General features: G+C 40.0%; 1 protein-coding gene and 1 long non-coding RNA gene across 4 annotated transcripts in view; one reads left to right on the top strand and one right to left on the bottom strand.

The window, feature by feature from the left end:
* The window catches only part of LOC308481711, a 490,911-nt gene that overhangs the window by 447,462 nt on the left and 24,277 nt on the right, over positions 1 to 19,172 (top strand). The gene's annotated exons all lie outside the window — the stretch shown is intronic.
* The window catches only part of RTTN (rotatin), an 89,523-nt gene that overhangs the window by 61,388 nt on the left and 8,963 nt on the right, over positions 1 to 19,172 (bottom strand). For 2 of the 3 annotated variants that reach the window (XM_081014087.1, XM_081014086.1), the window contains exons 9-22: positions 18,255 to 18,430; positions 17,008 to 17,123; positions 15,978 to 16,148; positions 13,571 to 13,783; positions 11,998 to 12,110; positions 10,980 to 11,106; positions 10,384 to 10,509; positions 8,828 to 8,944; positions 7,677 to 7,813; positions 6,612 to 6,786; positions 5,162 to 5,261; positions 3,773 to 3,861; positions 2,200 to 2,317; positions 994 to 1,090 (exon numbers count right to left, since the gene is read on the bottom strand). In XM_081014087.1, coding sequence (XP_080870213.1) covers positions 994 to 1,090; positions 2,200 to 2,317; positions 3,773 to 3,861; positions 5,162 to 5,261; positions 6,612 to 6,786; positions 7,677 to 7,813; positions 8,828 to 8,944; positions 10,384 to 10,509; positions 10,980 to 11,106; positions 11,998 to 12,110; positions 13,571 to 13,783; positions 15,978 to 16,148; positions 17,008 to 17,123; positions 18,255 to 18,430 — 1,875 coding nt within the window. The remainder of the gene's footprint in view (positions 1 to 993; positions 1,091 to 2,199; positions 2,318 to 3,772; positions 3,862 to 5,161; positions 5,262 to 6,611; positions 6,787 to 7,676; positions 7,814 to 8,827; positions 8,945 to 10,383; positions 10,510 to 10,979; positions 11,107 to 11,997; positions 12,111 to 13,570; positions 13,784 to 15,977; positions 16,149 to 17,007; positions 17,124 to 18,254; positions 18,431 to 19,172) is intronic. The other variant, XM_081014088.1, reaches the window with a different exon arrangement.

Genomic DNA, 19,172 nt, shown 5'->3' on the forward strand with positions numbered 1-19,172 from the left:
ACTAACAGTAAAAATTCACAACACATTATCCCTAACAATGCATTTGACCTTTGAGATCAAACTCCAATATGTATTAAGCTACTAAAAGCTCTGTTAATGCATTAACTGCTAGTGTAGGATCAAAACATTGGGCATGTGTTTTAATTCTGAAATTGATTACAATGGCCTTTTAAAAAAATCTCACTACTGTATGTACCCTATAAGGCTATTTTGGTTAAAGCCTGCCAAAAACTTCAGTTCATTTGGACAAAACACTTAGCGGGCCGTGGACTAAAACCTTAAGAGAACTTCTTAGCATTAGGCTTCCAAAATTAATGGGCTTAGATGCTAACAAAGCTCCAACCAGCGGGAGCATCCTGTGAGAAGAGTTCCACTCATAGGACTTCCCTACCAACAGAAGGGCAAAGAGATGTGGCTCCCTGCAGTCTTTGATTTATAGCCACTAGGCTCCTCAAAGATCTTCTTCAGAGTATCAGGGGACTCTCTAGAGCTGCAGTGTGAAGTTTCAACCTTTCTGCCACGCCTGGCATCGTATCAAACATAAGGTGCAATAAACTGGATGTGGTTTGCCCCAAACGGCCCGGTGGGCCAATCTTCATGACTTGATGAGCCTAATTAGACCAACGGGTCAAATATTGCTCAGTTCTTGCTTATAATTTACATTTAACTTTGCTGGAACAAGGAGAACAAATACAGTGGTACCTCGGGTTAAGTACTTAATTCGTTCCAGAGGTCCATTCTTAACCTGAAACTTTTCTTAACCTGAAGCACCACTTTAGCTAATGGGGCCTCCTGCTGCCGCCGCGCCGCCAGAGCATGATTTCTGTTCTCATCCTGAAGCAAAGTTCTTAACCCGAGGTACTGTTTCTGGGTTAGCGGAGTCTGTAACCTGAAGCGTATGTAACCTGAAGCGTATGTAACCCGAGGTACCACTGTATTTTGCTTGGTAGAAAAATAAAGGAGCATAAAAGCAGTCACTATAAATCCACCTACCACATCTCTTTTCTTGATGCCTCATCAAACAGTAGTAGACAAAGCAATGCTGCTGCTTCACTCATGACAGCACCATAATCTTGGAATAACAAGCAAACTAAGAACAGAAAAAAAGAATTAAAAATATTTCTCCAAGCAGCATGACCACGGGGTTATACAAATATTCAAGTCTGCTGACGACACAATCCCATGCATCTCTACTCAGAAGCAAGTCCCATTGTTCAATGAGATTTACTCCCTGTTAAGCGTGCAAAGAATTGCAGCCTTAAAACTACTAATTACAGTAGAACTGCCAAGTTTGGATTTGCTTTTTAAAAGTAATCCATCTCCGAGAAGTACTAGAAATATTAATTCATTATATATAGCTGCAGGCAAAGTAATGAATACATCTTTAAAGTTTTTGGAAAGAAAATGCTAAAACGAAACAGCATTTAGAAATAGCATTTCTCCAAGGGCTGATTACTTATTCAGATGTTTAATCTGAGGTTCACAACAGTGAATCAGCAACCTCAGAACACAGTGAATCAGCTCAAAATTGTTGACAGAGTTTTGGAATTCCAGACCATTAGTAATCGTGGCCAGTGGTCCTGGGGTCAAATAAATCAGGAGGCAGCAATTTATTTATAAGACCAATGGAGTTGAATTCCAGTAATCAAAAACCATTCAATGAGTATGTATATGAGAAACTGGTACTTAAATTACAGTATTCTTTGAAGGAAACAGAGGCTGCAGTCCTAAGGACTAAGGAGCAAGTCCCTTTAAAACAGAATAATTTGTTTCCAAACAAACATGTGTAGCAGGAATGGGGAACCCATAGTTCCAACACTTAGAGGGCTGCGGTTCCCTGACAACTGGCTAATGGGGGCTGTAGCCCAACATCTGGAGGTTTCACAAGTTCCCCATCTCTGACGTGTAAGATTGTGCTGTACAACAGAAACAGATTTTAAAATAAAGAAACGGGTCCACGTAACATGATAAATCAATTCTATGTAATTCATTAAAAACTAGTTTAAAAGTAAGCTTTTGGGGCCACCCTAGCCTTAATATCTGAAGCAACAATGTGATGTTGGATATTTAAGCCACTAACCGAATAAATAAAATGCGACACTCCGGTAAAAATCCTACCCTCTTATGGCTTTTGCATTTTCCTCCTTAATGGACCGACAAGGCTATGTGCAGTTTTTAGCTATAATTCTGTAAAGTTACCTCTAAATAACACCAGCAAGACAGATGGCTGGTTGGCCAGGGAGAGACGCTTAGCTGGATCTGCATATGTAAGTTTCCGTAACAGGGTAAGACATGGCAACATCATACACCCCATAACCTGCCAAAGCCAGAAAACGTTTCATTAACAGCGATGCATTATGCCATCCGGCACTTTGCGTACCTTCTCTCTTTTTTCCCAACCCTCTCTGCTTCCCTGGAAACTTAAAAAGAATTCAAAAAGCCTAAATAAGCCCTAATTTTTCACTTTTCTTTTAATATACAGGTCCATTGTCCCAGGCCTAGAGGACCAATGACCATTTTTAAACTCATGCTTGAATATTCAGGTGTAAAGGTATAAATGGAATGGAACGAGTTCACAACATGTCTTTCATCTTTTTCATCCTTAGGGCATTTTCCTCTCTCTGTGACACTCACAAAGGCTAATAAAGATTGAAATTTGAAAGAGATTCAAGACATATATAGAATGCATTGTCTCTTCTTGCTGTGGTGGGGAGTCTGCAACTGGGACGTGTCTCAGTCACAGGGCAGAAAGCAGACATAACCTGGTTCAGTAGTAACATCTTGGGTGGGATAATTATTACAAGGATGAAGTAAGACTACTCATACCTTTACACTTGTTCCACTCTAAACAAGGAAGTTTGCAAATCTGAATGAATAGAAGCCTCATATATCACTGGTGCAATTAACCCATAATCCTAAACAACGGTTCACATTCATATCCTGGTTCTGATAACTATCTGTGACTCGTGCAAACCACAAAATACTTTCCCATATTTTGAGGAAAAGGGAACCTATGGTTTGTTCAAAATTGCAAGACAAAACTTCAAAAGTTCTCCTTTCACATGCAGAGGGAGGAAAGCACAATGTGGCTAGTGACCACACCAGAAAAACAAAACCTGTTACTGAGACTTTGCAGACTGTTTATGTCTGATTTTTTTATTAGATTACTTTAACTGGATTGTATTATGCAGTATTTCATTGTATTTTTGCTGTTTTGTACATGGTTTAGCGCCCAAGGATTACAAACATAGTGTTTCTTTTTCTACTATATGACAAAGCCAAAAATGAACATTCTTCAAAATACTTATTTTCCCTGCTATACCTAATCAAAGTCTAAATAGTATTTTTATCAGATAAAAAAAAAATGCCCACCAAGAATATTGAAGGCACAAACCTAGAAAGTTATTTGATAAAACTATTGTGAATTCTTAAATTGCAAGTCTCTTTCCCTAGATTCAGAACTATGGTCATTGGTTATTTTTTGTTGTTACATACAGACTGATGATAACAGGTTTAAAGAACAGGAAGTTAAAAGATATCTTCCACTGAATTGCATGTGCTTAATCACTATGTTAAGGTAACAGCCAAATAACTCAATTAGTTTTGCTCATCAAGTGGAAATACTAAAGTGGGGTGTTCAATTGCCTATTTTTACAACTGAATTTTTAAAGTATCTAATTCCTATATGAAATATTTTTTATCCAACATACAGTAATTTGAGATGGAAAGAGGAGGCTGAAAAAAGTCACATCCTGTTGTTATTCTGTTTTACCTTGCCATCCTGGTCAACACATTCAGCAAAGTAGGAAAGTATTTTGTCTATGATACCCATCTTTTTGATGATTTCATGCATTTTAGAATCTAGAAAGGGGAGTAAGACAGAAATTAGCAGGCCTCAAATGCTGGGCACATGTATTATACACATGTACTAATAATTTAGCACCGTATTTTGAAGACACTTGTGAGTTGCCATATTTCAAAAAGTAAAACCCAGGACACCCTGAAAGCATGCCTCTTCCCTGCAATCATTAAGCTAGAATTGGCTGTTATGATAACCATATGATTCCACTGAAAACAGAAGCCTTGCCTCTACTGCTATTACTCCCTGCCTCTAGTTTACATCACAGTTGCCAACTTTTGGGGATCCAGCAGCACATTTGCAAACTGTGTGAACACCAAACAACTACTGCAGCCAAGGACATCACTGCAACCCAGTCTACTGCCCACAACAGTCTCATTTTGGTGGGGGAGGGGACCTGTGGGTGCCATGTTGGAAGCCCCTGCTCTGGACCACGCAAAATGTACAGCATCGCATCATCATAATAAGAGGTATCCCATTTCATTAGTTGCTACTCACAGTGAGGGGAACACTCAATTGCAACAAAGCCATGTTCAATGTTTCAGCTCAGCTAGGACCAACCTTGGCTCCTTATCCCTCCTTTCCCACAACTGAGTATTCTATCTGAGCCACAAAAATGTGTGTAAATTTTATAATAATTTAGAATTACACTCTAGCTCCCAGTCCCATGCTGATGCCATTTTACCTCTCTAATAGACTCTTTCAGGTAAGACAAGTACCACTAGTTGAAGGAAAGGCCACCATGGAAATCTCAGCTTTGGCCAGAGGGGCAGAAAGCTACCATTGTTGAATGCCCCACCAGGCGTAACAATCAGAAAGTATGAAAACAGGGTGTTTCAGGGAAGGATGTGGCACCTTTATGCCCATTGCAGTTACATCAGCTCAGAGCTGCCTAGCAAAAAAAGTTACAGGAAACCACCCCACACATCCTCTGCCCTAATCAGTGTGAACTGGCAGGGTTTGGGATGTGGTAGTGGGTCTGCAGCTCCACCCCTCCATAACCTAAGTTACAATTGCTTCCGTAGTGTCTGAATTCGCTTGTTTTCTTGTTCCCTCCACATCCTTTTTGCTATTGTGATAATAATATCAAGATATTGTGATAATAATATCAGTCAATGGGGTGCATATCTATTACAATTGTCAGAATAAATCATTCATGAAATAATCAATCCAAGTCAAAAGATTACCTCAAAAGGGGTTAGATGGAGTATCCATCCTAAAACATTATGCCAAAACTACTCCCAAGGAGGAAGTAACTCTGTGAACTGCTGCTGGTAAAAGTATGTAGGAAAAACACTTTACCTTGCATAATTACAGCTAGCTGCTCAGCTGCTGACTTCCTCAGAACTAGATCAATTGTGTCCGAGATAAAGATATCATACAGCTTTTCAACAGTCTCAGCCTAAAAATAAAATGATACATACCATTATCTATCTGGAAAAATATTTGCCTTCGTAATCCCACCAGGGGCAGAAACACCTTCAGCTCAATTGTATAAGGGTTATTTGATCAGATGTTGTTTCATTCTGCCTAATGTTAAGTGGCTAGAGGGGATCGTTTGGGCACAAACACAGTATCAATTTAGTGTATTTTATACTAGGGCAAGGGAACCCGTTGTTGGACTCCAACTTCTATCGTTCCTGATCAGTGGCTACACTGGTTGGGGCTGACTGCACAGCAATTTGAGGACAAGAGGTCTTACAAAGTCCCTAAAATGTGGTGAACGTTTCGCCTGCCAGATGTTGCTGAACTACAACTCCCATCATCCCTGGACATTGGCCACGCTTGCCAGGGCTGATGGAAGTTGTTGCTCAGCAACATCTGGAAGGACAAAGGTTGTCCATACCTGCTCTTAAAGTACTGATGCCAAGGTGTTCGTTTCTGCATATGCCACAGACTCCTTCTTTAGCTTTGCTCTACAGGCAAACTGTACAACGTGGTTGTACGTTTTGCTGTGCTTGGGGCCTCATTGGAAGTAAATTTAGTTACAATGTACAGTAATATAAAAAGTACAAGAATCCCAGGTGGATACCAGTGCCTAATTCTGCACCTGATCTCTTTGCCAGCTGCCAAGACAAGCTTGATCCTACGCTTGGTCATTAATTAACCATGGTGAAAACAAAAGCCTCTTTCTTGCCTCAACTCACACTGTCTTATCAATAACTATGGACATTCCTTAATAAACTCCTTTACCCCTGCTTTGTACATAGGAAACTTGTCACTGATTCCCAGATACGATCTGGACTAAGGACACTTTGCCCCACTTGGCTCAGAACCTTCACCTTTAAGACCACCCAAACAGACTGAAGTTAGAAACATGGACTAACATATTTCATTGGTTAGCATTACCCGAAGTATCCCTCAACAAGTGCCAGTTGACTGACCTTCCGCCTCAGGAACCCAATTTTTAAAAATTGCTTATACAGTCTCCCTGGATCTCTTCCTCACTCAGGCCGTTCCATGCTTCATTCAGTCTGCTCGATCTCTGTAGGACCCCATGACAGCAGATTCTTTCACCCCACAGCTTGTTCTCTCCTCTAACCTGTTCCTTTCCCTCCTTTCCATATCTATCATTTTCCTCTGGATCAGTCACGTCCCTCAGGTCACAGTGACTACCAGGAAACCCATGCTTCTCCTCAACGCTGGCACAGAATATTTCCAACAGCATCTTCAACACTAGAACCCTCTTGCATTGGGGGATACAGCTCCAGTTCAATGCTAGCAATCTCTGTTAAAAGGCTCCTTTGTTTACCTTAAATACTGACTCTCTTGCTGAATCTCCCAGCTTGAGTTCAACAGTCTTTTCCACAATAAGTAAGTTAGGGATGCTTGAAAGGACACTACTCTGTGGTAGTGGGTGCCTCAGGGTTGCCTCGTCTTCAGTCGTAAGATGAAACATCAAGTGTTTGAGCGCCGTGGAACGGACTCTGAGGAAATAAAATGTATGCTTTGAATTTTCCCTAGAAAACATTTCCTGCTCTTCAGTTTATACCCAATGCCCTGAAATTTTAAAGTAGACACATACATGCAGAAATGCTTGGTGTTCAGTCCCCATCCCCTTCTAAATAGGATGCAATGTTTTCAGTACACCTGCTACTTGAACTTCCCCAATATCTTATACCACACTGGGCTGAAGTTGTGTTTGAATATATAAAGAACCAACCAACCAAATTTAAACAAAGAGTCTCTTCAGCTGCTCACTCTACTTCAGTGGCACCTAACTATGTCCCCCTACTTATTTGCTCCTGCGCTTCAGTGTGGTGTAGTGGTTAAGAGCGGTGGACTTGTAATCTGGTGAACCGGGTTCGCGTCCCTGCTCCTCCACATGCAGCTGCTGGGTGACCTTGGGCTAGTCACACTTCTCTGAAGTCTCTCAGCCTCACTCACCTCACAGAGTGTTTATTGTGGGGGAGGAAGGGAAAGGAGAATGTTAGCCGCTTTGAGATAAAGTGGGATATCAAATCCAAAATCATCATCTTCTTCTTCTTCTTCTTCTTCTTCTTCTTCTTCTTCAATCAAGTGTCTGGAGATCTACGGATAGGCCTAATTTATTTAATTCTGAGCATTTTGATGGTGCTACTTTTCTTTGAGAAAAATTATTGAGTGGCAGCATTGTCCCTTACATTTTTTCCCCCTTTCCTTGCTTAAAGTAGTCCAAACTAAATTTCCATAGAAAAATTACTATTGGGGTGTCCAGTACCACCTGCACTTGAAAGTCAATCTAGTTCATCTAGAATTCTCTGCAAGAAGCAGGTCATAATGAGATGCAATGCCAGTCTTCCTCATACACACACACAAAAATTGCAGATATACTCACAATGGTTTTTTTGAGAACAGAAGACGCAAGGCAGCTTTAAGTCTTGTAGTTCTGGGGAGAATCCCTTCTTTTTCAGCATTTGTTTCACTCAGTGAGAGGATGCAACTACCCAGAGCGTCTTCTGTGTCTGCATAGCCCTAAGTGTGCATTTAAAAGTTCACATCAGCCATTTAACAGAATAATAAGTCATGCATTGTAATAATTTTCTTGGCAACAGTAAATTCACCCTGAGTAATGGGCAATTTCAAGTTTGTAGGCCAAATTCATTGGATGGGTGGTTGCTCAACACCATCAACACTATATGAACAAGTGCTCCACCAAATTTTCGAGAGGTTCAGTTATAATTTCAGAAGACTGGAAATGTTTCGTTATTTAAAAAGAAAAAGAAAAAAAGCCTTTGTACATTTTTCATACCAGTTCACAACCACTGTTCCCTTGATTGGCTGCTGCATCAGAGGGGAGTATGAAAGGGTATATGGTTCCATTGCCCCCCATCCATCCTGATTTGCCCCACTGTTCTGGCAGTTTCTTTATTTTATTTTATTTTCAATTTTCAAAAGATCACAAACACACACGTTCCAAACTGTTCTGGTAGTTTCACTACACACCAAAGCTGTGTGGTAAACCTTTCACCCCAATTTGTATTTCATGAATGAGTGAACATGTATGCTCACGTTTCTTAAACGTGACCTCTGGTGTTTCGGATCAGCACTACTATTCTCATGGTCATAAAATGGCTGGGATTAATCTCATGAGATAGGAGGAGCGATGATTCTACAGCAAATTGAGCTACCAAGAAACTTCAAGATATACAAGGAAATCTATAACTTGTCCCCCAAGTCAGGATCAATGAGGATTTAAGATGGTTAGGAAGAATAAGGTTCTGAAGAACTATTCAGAAAAATGCTGGATAATCCATTTGAAATTAAGCTTTCCCATTTCGAAATAAGCCTAATGCTACATTGTTCTCCAGCATTCACTCAGAATATCCAATAAACAAGTATATTGATTGCTCCTCCATTCCTTATTTGCCTGGCCGCCATGTTTATAAATATCCATCTTTCCCTATTGTGTAATGTCATTGCTGCTCCTATTGGCAAAGCAATTAAGCTTAGTTCAAGATAAACTGTGCTCCGAGAAGTCGAAATTACCTGAAGAATTGGAACAACAGGATAGAGGGCCTCAATAAACTTGTTCCAGGTCACTGCTGCCATCATCAATCGGCCCTGAAGAAGATACATCAGCATAAAAGTGGCGGCTGAGCACACCTGTTTTAATGAGAGAAGGCAAGGTAGCAGAATAAAGAGTGGTCAAACCAATTTGTTGGTACCATAAAGGGAAATTAGGCTGTGCCTTGGAAGCTTTAACATCAAATAGTTTTGTGCTTTGTTTTAAATCCAACTGTGGTGAAATACTATCATGAGCCTACTGTTATCAAATAGTCTTCAAGTAGAGTGCAAGACTCAGCTGCCTTGTAGCAAGGCATCCACCCAAAAATGGCAAAAAGAGCTTCCGTGCCTTAAGGTTTAGGGCATGTTTTACAACTGGTGGTTGGCTTTGCTTACTTCCCACAGAGCAGACTGACTGCAATGGGGGGATAAATCTCAGCACAATACCTGAACTTTATTCTATCCTTTGAGTACATGTCAACAAACCTGGTACCGAATCTATGGTAAGAAATCTCTGATCTGAACGTTTCTCACATTCAAAATGAAGAACGAGCTTGAAAAGGTATGGAACCATTCCCTGAAGGCTCAGAAACCCAACCGTATGATGGTAGACAATGACTGTGTCTCCTCCCACAACTCAATATATAGAATAACATAGCTGGGTCCCAGATGCATGACAACAAATGTACTTTCCCATACCAGTCTACCTGAGTGCCTAGACCACTTCCACATAGGATGGACTGCATCTTGTCCACATTTTCAGGTTGAAAATACTGGGTGGTATTCAAGTCAGTTTTACTCAAGAGTTAACCTATTGAAATTAATGAATGTAACTAATGTTCATTTATTTTAACGGGTCTACTCAAAGTAAAACGTACTTTAATACCACCCTTTGAAAATTATCTATGACCTGACAGTGCTCTGAACACCTTTACAGACACTAGCAAATACACTAAAACAAAGATATGAGAGATTTTATTCTAGTAATGCCTTGCAAACTTGTCACAACTGTTCCTTTTACTATCAACACACCACCTTATTCTCTATATACAGTAGCTGCCATAATAGAATATTTCCTATGCCTGAAACAACATAGTGCTGCTAGAAGCAGTTGTGTGTTGTTTTTGACATGCAACATAAATCATAAGCTCCAGATAAGGAGTCTTCAAAAGTTCAGAAAGCATGGTTACATACTAGCTTCAGTGAAACTTCATATTAGCTTCACTGAAAAACAGCAGGGACAGTTAACACTATGAAGAAAAGGGCCACTTGGCAAGGCCCCATTTCCCAGAATCCAAGTCCCTTGAATGGGAGAAGAGGAGAATTTTGTTATGATGACGAAACTTAGTCACATTAAAAAAAAATACAAGGTCTTCTTCAAATTCCCCACCATTCTTATGACTCAGTTGAAACATTTTGAGGTAAATTCCACTGAATGAAAGAAAAAACTTTGGACGTTTAGAAAGTCCTTTGGTGTATGCAATACCTCTCAACATACTTATTAACTCACAGAGGATAAGATGAACAAAATGTAGTACCTCATGATGGGAATCTTGAAGGCCAAAACTACAGATTTCATAGAGAACTTTGGGATGAAGCAGAAAATGTATTCCATAGCTGACTGAAGAAACAGGTTTAGTGGCATTATGAATTCCTAAACATTCCTAGAAAGATTACATAAAAGACAGCTAAGTATTGTCTTGACAATATTGAAGCCATGCACAAACAGTCAAGCTATTTCCAGCAACATAATAATGACACCATTAACTAAAATGGATGCTAAGGGCTGGGCTGTTGGCTCTGTTTATCTGCCTTAAGCGAGCAGCTTTTTATATACACCAAATGAGAAGAACTATAATAAAGTATGATTTAGCAGGTGGACAGGGAATAGAGACAAAGAAACCATGTAGACACATCCCTCTCCTCTGGGAAACTCAGAAAAATCTGAACGTGCTCAGGCATAATTCATGCCAAGCAAGCTTAACATCATACAGCAAAACGCTGGGTTTTCAGCCCAACACGACTAAGGCAGCTTTTGAAATGGACTGTTCCTATGAGATTACTAAATGGTAGGGAAGAAAAAGAAATCTTTCTTTAGCTTGGAAGTAAATTGCAAGCCATTTTAAATGCTAACCTTAACAGTTTTGAGGCAGTAGCGATAGGCTTCAGTTCGTATATTCGGCAGAGGATGGGACAACAGATGGAGGAGAACCTTCTGACTCTCTGCCTGCAGCAACGGGCTAGCTTGGGCAGACTTCCAGCTACAAACAGAAATAATTCAATACGAAGAGAAATTAATTGCTCTGAGACATGGGCAGCCAATTCGTTAAGCCTTGGGGTGCAGATTCCCCCTAGCCAAGGCACTCATGAGCTTACAACTAATTCAGTTACTTCCTCATCTTTTGTAGCTGTGTGGTTAATTGTCAGGCTGTCGACTTTGGCCACCTCCACACCATACTTTTAAAGCAGTTATGTTGCTTTAACGGCCCTGGCGTCTCCCAAAGAATCCTAAGAACTGTCATTTCTAAGGGCTCTGGGAACTGTAATGCTGTGAGGGGCATCCTAGTAACTTTCCACCTCAACAACCCATAACAAAAGTAGAGCTTTCAGGATTCCTTGGGTGAAGCCATTACTTTAAATGCATGGTGAGGATGTGACTGATTTCTGAAGAAACATATGCTACAGTGCACTTTCCTGTGTGAATATGAGGACAGTGGTACGGTGTTGGGAGCACAGCTCTGCAACTCTGCCCTACCATACAGGCTGCTACTGCTTTGTACAATTTAAAGGGTACCCTTTAACCAACATTCTTAGGCGGACTACAGGGACGGCGGGATCCTTGAGCAGGAGCCTCCTTCTTCATATGTACTGCTCTGCAAATCATCCTGTGTATCTATGGCACTATGTAAGACAGGACTGCAATCCTATACACACTTAACTAAGAGGACAGGATTGCAATCTTACTTCCAGATAGGAGTGTATAGGATTGTGTTGTAAGCCAGCACTTACTACTGGCTAAATTTATGACAGACAGACAGACAGACAGCGTAACAATTTAAGTATAGCCCCATACTTTTAAAAATAGCCTTGTACTCTTGTCTCCAGCATTATGACATGGGGCTTTCTTGCAAGTTAAGTTGCCATATGCTTACATGTCTGAGCAAATGCTGAGGAATTCCTGAAGTAGAGGGAAGTGCTGATGATATGGGAGACTTTTTAGAGCCTGTTCTACCATCTCCAGTAGATCAAGAAGATTATTTTCTCCCTACGAAAGAGTACATATGAATCACAGAATTTAATTTTTTTATAAAAATACTGAAACAGCTCACTTAAGGGTTAATGAACAAGCATTATCTTTCAAACAAGTAATCATTTGCTAATTACAATGGATGCAACTAGGAATAGTAGCTGTCAAAAATGCAACACGTATACCCAGAACTAGTCTACAGCAGACCCATTAATACCACCATGTAACACACTTAAATAACACAAGACTGAATTTTATTGGCAAGTAGGACCAAGGATAGATCAAGCATGCCTAAGCCTGCCCACGTTGCAGCGTGGTTTCACTAAGTCGTACAATCCAAGAGGGGTGTACTATTGAAATACCACGGGGCAATAGATGGTTCTCTCAAAATACCTCCAATAATATTAGTGCAACTCATTCTATGGCAGGGTGTGTGGCACTACAGGAAGATCATTTATGTCAACACAGCTAAGAGAACTTCTAAGGTTGCTCATGAATAGCAACGTGATTATTTTTCCACACAGAGGGAACAGTAGAGACAAGGAAGTGCTTTGGATAGCGATGGCAACAAGTAAATAATATAATCTGTAAAACACAACAAACTGACATAGCCATTATTGTCATTATCTTGTTACATCTTAGAAACTAACCCTACTGTGAACAGGGCTAGCTCTTGAGATGTAACAAGCATATATAAGATTAAAACAACTTGATGACATTTTTACCCATGCACTAGTCAGGCCAAGCTGTCCTCTCCCCCCCAAAAGGACACTTTCTCACACTCCTCGCTACCCAAGGATAAAAAGAACTCAGAATGGTAAAACGTAGACCTTCACCCTCTTGCCCTTATTCTGGAACACTGATGAAATAATTCTTCAACAAAGGCTGTCACCCCATTACACAGTTTACACTGCCAAATCACTGAGGTCTTAGGGAAAGTCACTATTTGTGGTTCCCCATGGTTCGGATGCATGGCTTGTATCCCAGCAGGAGCTTGGCATTCAGTACCGTGGGCCCAATTTTATGTAACTCCCTTCCAGCTGAGGTAAGACAGGCTCTCTCCCTGCTGGTGGCTACTGAGACTTTTAAAACCTACGTTCTGATTTTATAGTTTTGACTGGAGTGAGGAGGGGTGGATTGCACCGAGTTACTCATACATTGCTTATGAGAGCATTATAATTAAGTGGTATATAAATTGTCAAGAACAAATTATTATTATTATTATTGTTATTATTATTATTATTTCATTTCATTTATGGGTCGCTTCCCATGACGCATCCTGAGGTGATTTACAATACAATAAAAACACACAGAGCAACTGCATATATAAGAACAGCCAAAACATTTGCATATATCAAAACAATTTTTAAATATATATATATATACAAAAGCTATTTAAAAGGACACCACCACAACATATATGAAAATCAACTGGAATAAAATTCCCCACTTGGATCACTGAATTCAATGTTTCCTACCTCCTTGTGGACTTCCGCCATAAAGTTACAGGTACACTCAACAGAATAGGCAGCCTCTGCAGCTTGTTTATAGATGCTGTAGTTTTCTGAATTCATTTGTTCCAAATAAGCTATTACAGAGTCATGAATACTTGGATATTCCAAGGAGAAAGGCATGTCCACGGAAAGGTCAAATAAAGCCGCTAGTAAACTCTCTGGTAAAACACTGTCAGCCTTAAGAAAGGGAGGACAGAACAGACTAAGAGTCTATTTGCAAATAAGTACAAAAATTAGGTATTATTCTTATTATGTTATTTATTGACCATTTGTAAATAATTTTTAACACAAACAATTCCCTCAAAAAAAAAAAGAACATTTATCCGCAGGTGTGCTAAGCTAATGTTTTTATTCAAAGCGATGTGTGTGGTCATGAGGTGAAACCTATAGAATTTGAGCTAAACAACAATGCCTAAAAGTGATCAACTGGCCAAGGCAAAATCCTATATGAGGTTACAGTTGCAATCTCCGAGTTAGATAAGGCTGTGTATTTTGAGTTCAAAATGCACTGCACAGGGAACCCCTAAAACCATACAGAAACTGCACAAAATTTGGCAGCCCATCTCTTAATGACAGAAGTTCACCAATATAACACATGGCACTATCAGTGAGCTTCTAAGAAGAATTTAAGGTTTTTCAAATTCTGGACCTAGCATGCATTACTCCACCTCCTTTATTACTTCTCTTTAGGTCATTAATCTGAAGATATCAGATTCCACACATTCTGGTGTAGCAGGAACTGTTAAGTGATGGTATCCTAAGTACTGAACTTCCCCTCTAAAAAGGGGAGAGTGAACACACACTAGTTCCGAACAAGACCTTTCTTACTTCAAAAAGAATTATTGCAGAACCCCCGGTATACATGTTGTAGCATTGCCTTCCAGATGTTTTAGACTACAGCTCCCATGATCCCTGAGGATCAACAGTAATCACAGTCCACCAGATCTGAGGGCACCACATTGGCTATCTACTCCACCCACAAGTTACCTATTTTAGAAAGTACAGTGGTACCTCTAGTTATGAACTTAATTCATTCCGAAGGTCCGTTTTTAACCTGAAACTGTTCTTCACTAGAGGCGTGCTTTCGCTAATGGGGACTTTTGCTGCGTTCTCATCCTCGGGCAAAGTTCTCAACTCGAGGTGACTCTTCCAGGTTAGCGGAGTTTGTAACCTGAAGCGTTTGTAATGTGAGGCGTTTGTAATTTGAGGTACCACTTTAATGGCTATGACAGCTAAAGCCTCTGAACCAGCGAATAGCTGTTTAGGGTGGGACATACAGCACCTGAATTTACAGCAGCTGGATCCACACAATGTTCAGCCAGCATCTTTGCTGTGCTTTTGCAGCTACAGCTATGCATTTATTGCCTTACCATTATCAAGAAGCAACAAAATTAAAAGAGAAGGCCTGCCCCATTCAGGATGGGTGTAAATAGAACTAAGGCCTGCTTCACATGATATTTTAAGTACATAAAAATGATCTCTGTGCAGGATACATACTGTGTGCATCAACCCTAAAGCACATCTGGATTAACTGGGATGTAGGCTGAGCTACGTTATTTTCTTTAACCACCAGATGGCAGACAGCACACCTAATCCACATTTTAAGATTTACTGTTCCTTTATAATGCTCCAACACCAAATACTTTAAGACGCAGCGGGGTGCTAATGTTTTATCCCAGCTTCATGAATGCATAATCTGCATGAACAGCACAGTCTTTTGATAGTTAACCAATGTAATAAGGATTCCCACCCCCCCCAAAAAAACTGAACTCTTCAGTCACCTCTCTGTACTGAATAAAATCACTAAGCACCTGCTGATACCATGTCAAAAAAAACCACACATAAAACAATAGTATCAGCTAATTATTGGCCTAAATGCTTTCAGGAACTAGGGAGAACATATTATTTGGTTATCGCTAATGAAATTTTACCTATTGATATGAACAAACTTAAACCACCTGCTTCCAGGAATGCATTTTAACCTTTTAAAATTAATCTTGTCTACAAGGAAATATTTATGGAGCACATTTTCCACTTTTTTCAAATACAGGCAAACACACACACATACAAATTGTCAGATGTCTGTTACTGACTGTAGCAGACTGGACACTTGTCATTAGGGAATAAAGCAAGAATTAAAGTTTAAATTAGATGCTTTCATTTTTTGCCCCAAGTGAAGTTATAGTGCATATCACTCAAAAGAATAACTATACCACATTCCGCACTGATTTTACTGATTTTCATAATATGTAGTGTGTATTTGTAATAGATCTTTATTTAATCTGAAGGACCATATAAATCTTGAAAAGTACTTTCTACCCAAGTAAGCTTTTTTTTTATAAGTAGTCTTTCAAGTAGGGAAGAGTCTCACCTTTTCCACAGGGATAAGTGAATGCAGTAGTCGAATGGTGAAAAGTGAAACACTAACATACGCCATTCTGTGGTGGATGATCACAAGCTCAGGCTGCTCTGAACTTGCATTATTTTTGTGGTAGGACATGGTTTCACCCAGGGTATCTAGGACTCCAAGCAGTTTTTCCTTCTGCAAATTAAAAGGAAGTTCATCAAGTTCAATATTTATGAAAAGTATATGACAGGGATGTACTCAGTCATTACAGGAGATACTCTTAGAACAAGATAAACGACATCCAGTGAATTTCACACATGTGCTCTCATCTTTTTAAAGACTTTTTCAGCTTGTCCTCATGCTGTAAGATGGTTCCCTATAGCTCTTTAGAAATATGGTATAAAGTTATTTTAGTCTCCTCAATTGTTACAATTTATTGGAGAAGTCTGTTGCACAAAGGGATGTGGTACCTCATGGGGGGGGGATGGGAGGAATCCTGTGTCTACTCTCCCCCCAGGACTTCTCCGCCCTCCCCCCAAAAAAATATGTTTCTGCTGCCTTCAGTTTTCCACAAAATTTCCATTTTTTCTTGCATGGTTTCAAAATGTTCTGAAATTTTGTGTCACTGCTGCCTCCACATAACTTTTTCTGGAAAAGTAAGACCTGCTATAGCAGGGCTCCCTCAGGGGTGGCACCCCCGCTGTGAAAATTCCTTCTTTCCATAAAAGTCCGGCAAGCCCCTATGTTATATGCTTCTCAAAAAGAGGTTTATATGTTTGATTCAAGCAGAGCATTCTTACACAGATTAATTGATGAATTTCTGCTTTAAGAATGTTCAGCTATTTTGGACTTCTAAGGATTTGTCAAATTATTATATTACTAGCCAAAATGGGAGGGGGGGTTATAGCTTCTTAAAAACATATGCATATGCGGCCCATTCTAAATTCTAGACATAAAATGGACTAGAAACCGATATAAAGGAAATGGAGGTTTCTAAGCCATTTCTACAAAGGGAGACTCACAAATCCAAGACACAGATATCAGAGATACTCACAAGTTCCAGCCCAAAGAGACTGTTGTCTTCCCAAACATCTTCAGACACGGCATCAGAAATAAGCAGCAGGTCCTCAGCCAGACACTCCAGAACATGCATGGTCACTTTCTTACTACCTGAGAATTTACACAGGTAAAGGTAAGGTATCAGAGAAGGCTATTACAGTAAGGAATTTCTATTAATTAATTTGGTTATTGAGATCCACTACAATCTGGGTTAAGACTCGGTTTCAGAACTGAATTAGCCATGAAAACCCTGATGGATAGCCTATATAACGCAAGAGACAGGAGAGCGTCACCCTGTTACTTCTGCTTGCTCTCTCCACAGGTTTTGATACTATTGACCATGGTGTCCTCCTGGAACAACTCAGTGCAATGGGCATCAGAAGCACCATATTATCTTCTGAGCTTTAGGGCTATGTTCAGCACTGGACTGAGAGAGTAGCACTCCTCAGCCTTCTGGCACTTGTAGTCCATGCTATATCATTGTTAAAACATCTGCACTTGGTTGCCCATCTACTGAGCCAGGTTCACGGTACTTATATTAATCTACAAAGCCCTGAACAACTTAGGTCTAAGGTACCTTAAGCACCACCTAAACCCTTATATCCCAGCTTGATCATTGTGACCATCCACCAGATGTTGGTTGTCCCCCAAGTTGGGAAAGGTCATTTGACACCAGCCCGAAATACACCATTTAGTGTCATCGACCCAGTCTTATGGAATACTCTGCCAATAGAGATACAGCAGGCACCTCCTGTTTCGACCTTTTGTTCCCTGCTGAAAACTTTTCCTGCTACTTGCTTAGCAAACTCACTTAGTGACCTTGGTGAAGGCACTCGCTCTTGTCTGGCATTTATTTGGTTATAGTGGAAAGATCACTCAACTAGATGGAGTTGCTCAAAGCTATAAAATGAGTGTAAAGCAGAGGTGAGGTCGGAAGCAAACACAGAAATTGATTTCAAAAGAAGTTTGCTTTCATGATGGCTGCTGGACACATTAATAAAATTTAAGTTGCTCAGATTCCTAGCAAGAGCCCACAGAATGCACAGAGATTCACAGCAGGTAAATATGTTCAAAAGCCTTCTGCCGAGTATCCTCGTTTCATGCATAAAAATTATATGTGCATATATATATATATATATATATATATATATATATATATCAACATTTTGAATGAATAGAAGCTTCAGCTATAGAATACCTGGCCTATTATAAGCCCAGAATTCCTTTTTAAAAAAGAATTACCCGTTCTTAGAAGAGGCACAGCATATTCCAAAACGGCTACACAGAACTGAGGAAGGCTAAGCTGTTGGAACTGTAACTCTAAAGTATCCTCATTCTCCAGTTCTGGCAGGTCAGTATGGCCCATATCCAAAGGTGAGTGAACTCTTGAATTCGCATTAGCATGAGAACTGCTTCCACTGCAAAAAGCAAACAAACAACCTTATTGATACATAATACAAATTATCCTACTATTTGCAAGTAGCAAAAAGCAAACTGCATAGGAAATGTTGCATGCCAAATGCTGTAACTGGAGGACCACTTGTGGATGTCTGGTGGCACTTTCTTCTACCTTCTCAATCCACACCTCAAACCCAACATACCAGTGGTGTAGTCTTCTCAATGCACCACTGTGATGCACGACATAGGCAGAGTGTTCCTTTTACTCAGCTCCTCTCACTTTTGGTGAAAAACCTTGCCAAAGTTGCTTCTATAATCACTGCATAAATTGGGTGGAAATTAGCAGAAAACTAGGCCAAGCTATCACAATACTGCAGCCTTCAGATAGAAGAGGTTGAATACAAGAAGCCGAAGGTACAACCACAAGGCTATTTTTAATAGTAAGCTAACAAGATGGCACTGCATCTCTTTGCTGATTTACAGAGTCTGGTAAGTATTACTTTTTTGGAACAGGAGTACAGTGAACATTTATTCTTCATATTTAAAAAGAAACACCGCAATTCCAAATACTACATTTTGCATACTGTCTGCCAAGGTAATTTGGGACATTAAGAGATGCGTTGCTTCTCGACTAAAGGTAGTGATTAACGAGCCAGTCATCAAGTCTCTGAAAAGAGACACGTTTTCTTCTACCTGCTTATTAGCTCTGCAGTTATTTTCGTTCTTGATGACGACCTGCTTCACACAGAAGCACTGAGCACC

The sequence above is a fragment of the Podarcis pityusensis genome (assembly GCF_964106645.2).
Source record: "Podarcis pityusensis genome assembly, chromosome: 7".
Taxonomy (NCBI): domain Eukaryota; kingdom Metazoa; phylum Chordata; class Lepidosauria; order Squamata; family Lacertidae; genus Podarcis; species Podarcis pityusensis.